The 11370-nt window shown below is 37.3% G+C and overlaps 1 protein-coding gene across 1 annotated transcript; it reads left to right on the forward strand.

The window, feature by feature from the left end:
• Positions 1–6457: 6457 nt before the first annotated feature.
• Positions 6458–10403, forward strand: LOC127104227 (uncharacterized). The gene is made up of 5 exons (XM_051041423.1): positions 6458–6619; positions 8670–8732; positions 8804–9064; positions 9137–9907; positions 10368–10403. Exons 1-5 carry the CDS (start codon positions 6458–6460, stop codon positions 10401–10403), a joined length of 1293 nt encoding a protein of 430 aa, XP_050897380.1.
• The last annotated feature ends 967 nt before the right edge of the window (positions 10404–11370 follow it).

The raw sequence follows: 11370 nt of genomic DNA on the forward strand, positions 1-11370 counted from the left end.
TATGTCTAATACAAAAGACATGCGTCGAAGGAGGATCTTGCCAGCCATTATCAATGTTATTATATGCACTGATGATTGAAGGGTGTCTGTCGGAGATCAAACATAAGTTAGGTTGCGGTGCAACGTGCAATCAGAGATTTTTTAGGAAAAAACTTCATCCCTCAGCAGTCTCCCCTTCAACAAGGGCAAAGGCAATTGGGAAAATATTGTTGTTGTCATCTTGTGTCACTGCCATCAGTAACGTTCCTTTGTATTTCCCGTACAATCATGTACCATCAATTTGTATAATAGGTTTACAGAAAGAAAAACCTATGATGCATGGTTGATACGCCGAGAAGAGGCGGTGGAATATTCCATTTCCAATAGCACATGTCCCGTCTTGTCTATACGCGGGCAACGTTTCCAACTTGACAATAGTACCTGGAACATATTGTTTTAGAGCCAATAGGTATTTTGGAAGTTGTTTGTAAGAATCCTCCCAATTGCCAAACACTTTTTCAACATCCTTTGTCTTACTTATCCATGCTTTCCTATATGAGGGAGTGTACTGGTAATCCTCCATAATATGCGAGATTATTGTACTCACCTTTAACGACGAATTGTCGCCAATGACAGACAATATTTCATCACATATTAGCTGAGAGCTTAGTTTCCGGTGATCTTGCATTGGGTTTGATAACATGCATGTGTGAATTGGACCCATGGATCCAATCTCCTAAGAATCGCTCCTCTTCCAGTACAAAGCTGACAACATCAAACCACCCAAACCCAACAACCAACCTCACAACATCAACCTACCACATACACACAACAACCAAACACCCAACTTCGCAACTCATTCATGCCATCCACCCAACAACCAAACACCCAACGTCGCAATCCATTCATGTCACTCATCCAACCACAAAACCAAGAATCAAACCCTACCAACCAACAACCATATGCTTCAACCACAACCGTCTATAGCACAGATGATTCATAGGGGTCACTTCATCGTAGCCCCCCACCAATGACCACTCAAACATCCCATCACCAAAACACACAACCATTGTTTAACTATAGTACGCCCCAGGAACCATTGCTTTGTTTCCAAAATGATTCAACGTCCCAATTTGGGCAACTATGTCATCCACAATCCACCCCACCCCATCGAACTAACTACGATGACATGGGCACCGAACTCCATTACGGAAGCGCTGTTGGCTAGAGTCCCTCGGGATATTGGAAACAAATGATGACACATCTGTCAAATACCGCTGAAACTTTCGCCGGACCTTCACACCAGCCACCATTCAATCAGGTCAGCACACAAAGACCTCAAACACCTCAGGAAAATCGTGGGAGACTCAGAGACAAACTAACACATCTGGATGTGAAACATGTGGACGTTTCGATCGGTCCGGTCATTAAATTTTTGTCAATCTCATGTAACATTTATTATATCATGTAGCATGTGGATATTTATTACATTATTTTTTATTATTTGATAAATAAATAAAAATTAAAAATTAAAAAAATTAAAAATTAAAAAAAAATACAAGGGTGTATGCGTCAGATGAATTGACGCATACACCGCATGCATCATGCAGGCGCTAGAGGCATTGACGCATCCTCATGAGGCCCAATGCAGGTGCCAAGGGCATTGGCGCCTCCTCACGAGACTTCCAATATGGTCCATAACGGATGCGCCGGTTCATCTGGCGCATCCTCTTTTAAATGTGTCTATTTTAAAAAAAAATTGAAAAATTTATTATTTTAAAATTATTTTTGAAAATATTGGTTATTTTAAAATAAAAATTCTGACTAATCCATATAAATGCTCTTTAGAAAATTTAGAGACTTCATATTTATTCTCAATAGTTATCTTGAAAGTAATTCTTACATTATAACTCTCTCGTATCAATTTTATTTTTTTATTTTAACAAAACTATTTTCACAAATAAGGGTAGCACTATCTTTTTTTTTTTCTACTTTAAAATATTCTTTTGAGAACAAAGAGAATACTCCACTTGAGACTATTTTTATCTTTTATTTCAGTCAAATTACGCACACTAAAACCAACATATAGGAATCATAGGTTTAAGTTCATCGTCACAAACCGGAATCCATTCTTCCGATATGTTTGCTTGATCATTGATGTCTTTTGACGGTGAAGCTAAATCAACATCATTCTCATTCATCTCCATAAAAATATTTCTAGAAATAAACACAACAAAATAAAACAAAATTTAATGACCTAACAATTAAAAAAATAAAATTTGTCATGTGTGATTTGCATTAAAAAAATAACAGTATTCAAGAGTCTAGTTTATATGCTTTTAACATGTTTGTACGTTTTGTAAATGATGAATGACTTAAAAAGAGGAAAGAATTGGAGAGAAAAAAAAGAAGAATGAATAGAACATGAAAATAAAAGTAGAAGAAGTATTGCTAGCCTGTGAATTAACATCCGAAAGAATAAACAAATATGAGCAGATGAATCAAGAAATTGTAAAAGTAATACCTTAGGCAAATAGAATAACAGGAAGTTGAGACGGCATACGTATTCAGTGCACCATAAATGAAGAGAAAAGGTGGATGTGTTTTTCAACTTCTCTGTAATGGAAATAAGACAAATAATTCAAATAAATTTAAATCTCAACCATACATTTTAATCTATTTTAATTTAATGGTTGGGATTTATTCTTATTATTCTTACATACAAAATGCATTTTCATATATACATATATATATATATATATATATATATATATATATATATATATATATATATATATATATATATATATATATATATATATATGTGTGTGTGAAAAAACCGATTTTGAATATTTCCTTGTTAATATTTGTGAACTAATATGATGATATTACTTACTAATCTAGTTATATAATATCAAACTAATATAAAAGAGTGAAGAAAGTAGAATGTATCACCTATGAATTGATGTTATTTTACATTAACCAAAATGGATATTTATACTACTAAAAATATAACTATTATATTAATGTAATAATTGACATTACTATTTTAACTTTGACAAATTATGCATCTACAATAATTGGTCATTACTATTAAGATAGTGTAAGAACCCAATTTTGACCCTAAGATCCTTCATGCTATCTCATCATATGCATTGACATCCTCCTTACCCCTTATTCATTGGGTTTGTTTTGGGAGAGCTCACCAAGTACCATGTGATTGTATCATACTTGTTATTTTATCATTTACTAACCAAAATATCAAAAATAGGTCTTTGCATTTGTCTAACCTTTTTGTAGGTGAGGCACATGATCACCTTTGATCCATCAAGTTCACATATAGGGTTTAAGACCCTCATTGCTAAGAGCTCAACCAAGGAATGATCCATAATGGCTCTAGGCATCATCTATGAGTCCCCATGATCTTTACATGTTATTTTGATCAAGATTTCTTCAAGAGTTTGGAATTGATTTGCCTTGGAAACTCTAGTTCATCTGGGTATCTTTTGTAACTTCTTCAACAAGCTTCTTTAACAATTGATCAAATATTTCAAGGGACACTTCAAATTTCATCATCTTATGAATATATGATCTCCCATGAGTCCAAAAAGTCAAGAGAATTGCAAGTTTGCAAGGTGGTTGATGGTGGTTGACCAGAGGAATTCATCTGATCAAAACTGGGTTCCCCTAGACCCTATATCCTACAATTTTCATCATATGAAAATGATTCCAAGAGAAAAGTTACTCTAAATGACATTCCAAACAACTTTCATATTGAGGTCTAGAGCTAGTTTTTCTTGGAAAATCATTTTTTATGTTGAAAGATTATAGGTCATTTTGTCTAAACCCTAATTTGAAAGTCAACTTCCCAAGGCCATAACTTGCTCAATGTTTATGAGATGAAAAATTTCCAAGTTGAACAATTAAACTAAATGTGTCTACTTCAACTTTGATGTTTGGAGGAAGAGCTAATTCAACTTTTATGAGCATGTGATATGAAGATACATTATAGGTCATTTTGGACCAATATCATTGAACAAGTGATTTTCCTCAACTTCAAAAATGCATAACTCATTCATCCCAAATCCAAATGAGGTCAAATTTGTGATCATTTTTAAGGTTTTTGAAAGAGATACAAGTTTGATGAAGACACTTTTCTCAGTTGAAGCTCACATAAAACGTTAGTCAAGGTGGAATAATTGAACATATGGCTTGACACTTAGAAAAATTCTTAATATGTTGAAATTTCCAAACTTCCACCTCAAAATTCATTATGATACAAGCTCCAAATGGAAAAGTGTTCAACATAACAGTTGTTTCTCTTAATCTAACCTTTCCAAAGAGTCCAAATTCATTCATTTTGGACAAGGTTTGAGGGGTCTGCGCATGGTCTGAATAGGGCTGCATCAATTGGCAAGGATCAATCTTCAAACATCAATACACTTTTGCCTTGCATCACAATCCACATTCAGACTCAATCTCACTTGCATTTGGACTTAATTGAGTTGCTTCATGGGTTTGTACATGCCCATGCAAGCATGCACTTCACTTTGCCAAATTTGGAAGTATTTTGAAAGGTGCAAATATCACTTGCATTTGCTATAAATAGAGGTCCATTGCATCAGAATGAAGGACCTCTGCGCGCCAACTTTGCCTCCCATATTTAAAATCCTCACAATTGAAAGGAAAACCTGAAAAATTTCACTTGAAATTTAAGTTTGAATCACACTGTTTGGAGATTCAAAAACTCCAGGATCCAAAGCCTTGTACCAATCCTAATCTACTTCTGCAAGCTTCTTGAGCAAGATCAAACACGAATTGAAGCAAGAGAGATCAAGTTCTACACAGCATTGAAGGTATTTTTTTAGATTTTTCTTCTCTTTGATTCTCTCTCAGTTCTCATCAATTCTCTTGGATCCTTGATTGTCTGAAGTCCTACCAATGTAGGCAAGAAGATTGAGTTGCTTTGAGGTCAAATCGAAGCAACTCAGTTCATACACCTCAAAAATCAACTCCATGTATCTCTCAATATACTTGGAGTTAGTTTGAATTGAGGTCAGATTCGTGATCAGTGCCATTTTCTCTTTAAGATCATGTCCTTCTTTTTCATTTTTGTGATGGTGATGAGAGAACTAGTCCGGCCAAGGTCATCGGAGAAGATGACCGGTGGTTTGCTCCGGCGATGTGCTGGACACGTTCTGAGCCATTGTTCGCTGTGAATTTTGGCGAACAACCTCTGGTTTACCAAAACTTGTAGAATTGGGTTACTTGCAGGATCAACCACACAAATCCTAGGACATGTGCAGATCTAAATGACTTTGAAGATATCTAGAACAACTTTTGTATCTTTCATTTTGGTTCTCTGAGTATTTTACGTCGAAAGATGTTGATTAAAACGTTTAAATAGATGTAAATTTGACAAGATAAGATAAATGGCAGAAAATAACTGACGAAATATAAAGTGTCGAAAAGAAAGTGCAGAAAGATAATTGACTGGAAAACGTAAAGGTAATTTGTAAAGAACTTTAAACTTTATAAAATAAACTTTGAAAGAATTGGTGTTTGTTTACACATACATGTTCCAAATATGACTCTTTTCTCTCACACGGGTACTTTGAGTATTTTCAGGAATTTTGTACAAGTAAACTTTTTCACACCCTTTTAGATAACAACTACCCTATTTATATACAAATAACATAATTGTTACTAACGACCAAATCCTAAAACTGTGACACATGACTTTCTTCCTTTCGTCAGATACTTCCACGCGTTTTCTGCCAAACGTCACAACTCTTTTGAATTTGAAATTTACACTTTACGTAGAAATGACGTCTTTCTCCAGGCTTTGTCGAATTGTCGAAATACTACAACATCCTCCATGTCTGTCAAAGGTGCCTTTCCAGCTGCAGATATCTTGTCGAAATGTAGAAGCTTCAATTTTGTCGAAGTGTCGAACAACACTTATTAACCAAACCGTTTATCCCATGTCGTCATTTGTCGAAAGAACCATTCTGCATACCAAATCTCATGGCGTCGAAAATGCATGTATACAAATTGCCCCCCAGCAAAGACGTTTCGACTGTTTTTCTGGCGAAACAGTCATTTGCTGTCAACCAGTGTTTTGATGCCATGTCACTTAATCTTTATTAAATCCAAGTTTTGATAATCTCAATTTCCAACACAGATTCATCATTACACTTTCTCCAAAATGTCACGTCTAGCCCACATTCAGAGTCTACCTCCATCATTCCCTAACATCATGGTCTCTTTTCAACTTCCACCTCTTTAACACCCCCATCAGAATCGGCCACGTGTCCCACTATCATCATTACCATTCTAAAGCGTTTTCATCATCTTCTTCTTATAAATACCCATAAACCTTTTCTTTAAACCCTTTTTCGCTTCAGATTTCTTTTCTTCACACCCATTTCTTAAGCTTTCACACTCTCCTGAGAAAATTCCTAAGTTCTTCCTAACAATGGCTCCTCAAAAACCTTCAAGCAGCAAACACTCCAAGAAGAAACAAGATCCAACTCTCTCCCCTGTGCACGATTTAAAAGGACCAATGACTATTGGAAATCAACAGTATGTTCCAGAACCTCCAAATGAGAAAGAAAATGAATGCATATATAAATCCCAGGTATTAATCCCTGTTCTTATTTCTGGAAACTGTCATGCTATGTTAGGTCCCCTTCCAAATCCAGAGATTAAACCAGATCGTTTAAGAGAATTTTTCCCAACTTATTTCCACACAAAACCCATAGGCGCTGGAGTGAAACCTAAGCCTAAAGAGAAAGTTGTAGAACAAAATGACCCATCGAGTTCGACGGATGCTGGAGAGTTGAACTTAGCCTATCTGAATTACAACAGGATATTTAGAACCTGTCCATGGTCGAAAGACCCTTCTAACTACGTATCTTGGTTAGATAAAATCGAAAAAGTTAAAGGGGCTTTTTGGAAAGAAGTAGGCATTTTCGACCTTATTCAGTTGCCGAGAGTAGGACCTAATATCTGCCTAAATACGCTTTTGGCTTCTCTCTACTTCTGGGATAGTACTTACAACACCTTTCACCTCCCTTGTGGGATGGTTACGCCTACCCTTTTCGACGCAGTAGCCATTGTTGGCCTTCATTCCAATGGTATAGATTTCGACCCTACTGTCCTAAACGAATATACCATTGCTTTCAAGACTAGCCTCGCCCCCTACTCTTTATTTACGTCCTATTATCACGACAAGAGCACCACTGAAGTTTCAGATGTCGAACACATAGCTTTTTTGACTCTGTGGCTATCCAAATATGTGTTTTGCTCTCGCTCTCTTCAAGTTGCCAAGAGATTCGTCACCATAGCCAATCAGCTTCATGCAGGCACAAAACTATGTTTGAGCGAAATGATTCTGGCGAACCTTTACGAATCTCTAAGTGAGAGCGTACATTTTTTGAAAAACGCCAAAGCCCAAGGTAAAATCAACTTATCAGGACCTTTCTGGCTCTTGCAATTATGGCTTAATGCCACCTTTGAGGCTTCTCTCCCTATAGAGCCAGAGATAGATGAAGAAGAAGTGAGAAATAGGATTGTCGAATGGCCAAGGTTGGTGCAAATAACGCCAACTGATGAAGGGATTAGCCTTCGACAAGCTTTCAAAAGCTACGTCATGATGTTTGCCAAGAGGTATCAATTTACTTCGACCATGGCACCTTTTGCTGATAGAAAAATTGGACCTAAGTGGTTTACCCAACAACTGCCTTTGGAAATGCAGAAAGATGAAAATATATTTCTGAATGTTTGGGAATCATTCTTAACCCCTAGGCTCCTTTTTTCTTATCGTAACACCACTAAAAACCAAATTGCTTTGATAGTTTATCAACCCAACCTTGTTTCTAGACAGTTTGGCCTAATCCAGATCAAACCTCGACCTATATTCCCCAAGAAAGGATCCATCATCTTTTATAATTCCCTTCATACTGAAGATGAGGGCAGAGAACTGTCGAAGAAACTGACTGATGACTCTCTCGACATTCGACCAGTTATATTTCGACCATCATTCCTATGTACTCCTGAGTTTGATGAATGGTGGAAAGATTATTATTCCAACATATTTTTCGACGTAGCTCCCTTTGCTACACATTTGACAAACGCTTTCGCTTTTGTGCAGGATCAGACCAAAAAAGGTATTCAAAGACACGTTAGGGAAATACAGAAATTTCAAAAATATTTTGAAACTGCGTATAGACCTGATGATCTTAGTCGAACCATACACGAAGCAGCAGCAGAATTAAAACGTAAATTGACGGATAAATTTGAAAAATTGTCATTGCCTTCAAATCTTCGACCAGAGGCGCACTATGACCTGGCTTTTAGTTGTCATCCACCAAAGTTTCCTCCTTTGCCAACTGCTGGATTTGGCGTGGCATTTGGCTCTCCACTTCCAGACTGGTTCATTTGTGGGGACTATATGAAAATCCTTCGTCAAAGATGCAAAAAACCTGCTGAGCGTGTGGTTCCGACTAAGTATCATCTGGACGAATACCCAGGACACCTTCATATTGGAATAGAACACGTTCGCGTGGAAGATCCCATTCTTGAAGGTGTTCACAGAAAAACATGATTTTCCTTTTGTTATTCTAACTGTATTATCATGTGTTTCTTATATTTGTTTCTGAATCTTCTTTCTTTCCTTAGCCGTGAAGATCCCTGCCAAGAAAGCTTCTGTCGAAGCATCACCCAGTGCTGCTAAGAAACATTCGACAAAGGTACAACCCCTTTTTTTTTCTTATTTATTTTCTCCTTTTTAAAACTAACTGGCTTTGGTCTGCATGACTAGGTAAGTCGAAAACCCGCAATAGTCCAAAAGAGAAAGAGCGAAGAGGAGAAAGAAAAGGATAATGTTCCTAATGACGAATCTGGTGACGAATCTCCAGAGCTAATCCCCCCTCCTCAGAAGAAGAAAAAACTTACAAAGGTCTCTTCCCAAAGATCCATAGCTAAATCAACCAGGAAGGATTCTGCAAGTACTCCCACTACTAAACTTCAGTCGAAAGACACGGAGAGTGGGAGATCTAGATTTAACACTGAGATTCCTGAGGTAAGTTTTTATTTGACAGTATATATTCACCTTTCCTGCATCTTTTCTTCTAAATCTTAGAACTATTTTCAGGAACAAGTGGCTGTCGAAAAGGCACCTGAGAAAATTCTGGAGGAAACAGTCCCGGAAGAAGATATCCCCGCAAGTGATCCTGTCAGGCAAACTGTAGCAGAATTCGATGTTACAGTGGGTGAAACTTATGAGGATGAATCTCCTCCTCATCCAGGATTAGATGCTGCAACTCAGGGTGATGACGCTGACATGGATGCTGGGGTCGAAGATGATCATGAAGACGAAGCTGCCAAAGATGGGGACAACCAGTCGAAACATACAGAGGCTGAACAAACTTTAGAGCGAAACACTCCACCTGCTCCTGACCAGACCCAAGGGAGTGGCAAATCAACTGGTTCGACTAGCTTCTCTCGCGAGGAGCCTGAAAATCTCAAAGTGCAAAGGCCCTTAGAGTATCTGAAGGCCATGCTTAGCGCCCGCTTTAATTTCCAAGATTCTTCTCAGAGCAGTTCGACTACCTCCAGGGCCACTTCTGAAGCACTATCACTTGGCAGTATCTTGACCAAAATTAAAACGAAAATCCTTGATGTTGATTTGTTCAAAATTTTGGAAGAGAACTCCCTTGCTCACCTTGAACTTAAGAAAATTTTGAAACAAGTAAATGTCTTGGAAGCTTCTGCTGAAGTTGGAAGTTTTGTGATGGAGCTGATGACCCTTATTGACTTGGCCACTGTAGATCTTCTTCGTCAAAGATACCTCACCAGTCAAATCTCCTCCAAGTCTGAAACTCAAACTGCTGAATGGGACGCTCTTTCGACTTCGACTGACAAAGTTTCAAGGTTGCAAAAGCTTTCTGAAACTTATGTCAAAGAAGTTGCTGCTTGTGATGACAACATCCAAAAATGGGAGAAACAGATAGCAACACTTCAAGAAAAGATCTCCCAAGAGAAAAAACGTAAGGCATCCATACAGCAACCTAAGCAGAGCGAGATTGACGAAGAGTTGAGGGTGGGTATTCGACATGCAGAGAAGGCCCAGCACCTTAGTCAAGAGATTGAGACTCTCTCTACTCACAAAAGTCTTTGTGATCATCGACTCCAGTTTCAGAGGCAGAAATTCGCCACTTTGAAGGAAACTTTTTCCAGTATTAATTTGTAGTCGAATTGATTTACAACTCTCAGCCCTTTGAGGCTTTCTTTGTAATAACTTTAATGCCATTTTTATTTGGCAAATCTTATCACAATTATGTTTTCAATTATTCTATTATTTTTTTTACTTCCTGCAATATTAGCTTATATTTTTTCAAATACTTGCAATTTATCCTTAGGATTCTCTCATCCTTTCCTATCTCTTCTATCTCATACGCGCCATTTGAAAATATTTTCAAAATCTGGAAAGGTCCTTCCCACTTAGGAGATCACTTTCCCATTAACTTATCCTTTCGATCCATAGGAAGGATTACTTTCCACACAAGGTCACTAATTAAGAAGGTCTTGAATTTTACTTTCTTATTGTAAAACCTTTCGACTCTCTCCTTTTGTCTTCTTATTAGATCTAGCGCGCGCAGCCTTTCTTCGTCTAGATCAACTAATTCATCCATCATCATACTCCAATATATATCTGATGGGATTTCATGATGCCTTTGCACTCTAACTGACTGCATATATATTTCGACTGGTAAAACTGCATCATGTCCGTAAGTCAACTTAAATGGAGTCGAATTCGTTGCTTCTTTAGGAGACGTTCGACAAGCCCACAAGACTTGATCTAAAGTCTTATGCCAATTTCTAGGTTTTTTCCCTACATGCTTCTTGATCAAATTTATCACTACCTTGTTGGCTGCTTCAACCTGCCCATTGGCTTGAGCATAGTAAGGTGTCGAAGTAAGGAGTTTAAAACCTGTTTCTTGTGCAAATTTCTGCATGTTTTTACCAGTGAACACAGATGTGAGAAAATTCTTTACTTTGAATAAATTTTGAATGATAGCAAATTGTGTGATCATCATCCAAATGTTGGCTGTGCATTACCTTACATGATACATTTGTGTTTTTACTGTGTTTTTATCCCATTCTATTGTTGCATGACTGTACATAAAGACCTACATTGATACATCTCTTAAAAGAACTCATAAAATCCATTTTGTGTCAGTATGCATCAACACATAAGCCTATGCATCGATACATACAGCATGTTGCAAATCACAAAACTTTTTTTGTTCAGTATGCATCGATGCATACGAGTCATGTATCGATACATGGACAGGCAAAATGCTCTATGGATCGATCCATACGTGC

This window comes from Lathyrus oleraceus, chromosome 7 (assembly GCF_024323335.1).
Source record: "Lathyrus oleraceus cultivar Zhongwan6 chromosome 7, CAAS_Psat_ZW6_1.0, whole genome shotgun sequence".
Taxonomy (NCBI): Eukaryota; Viridiplantae; Streptophyta; class Magnoliopsida; order Fabales; family Fabaceae; genus Lathyrus; species Lathyrus oleraceus.

Excerpts from the sequence above, each read along its gene's own strand:
- LOC127104227 (XM_051041423.1), top strand. The coding sequence starts at position 6,458 with ATGGCTCCTCAAAAACCTTCAAGCAGCAAACACTCCAAGAAGAAACAA. Across the intron at positions 8,733-8,803 it reads CTAAGAAACATTCGACAAAG|GTAAGTCGAAAACCCGCAAT; the intron begins GTACAACCCCTT and ends CTGCATGACTAG. Across the intron at positions 9,908-10,367 it reads TTTCGACTTCGACTGACAAA|CTTATATTTTTTCAAATACT; the intron begins GTTTCAAGGTTG and ends CTGCAATATTAG.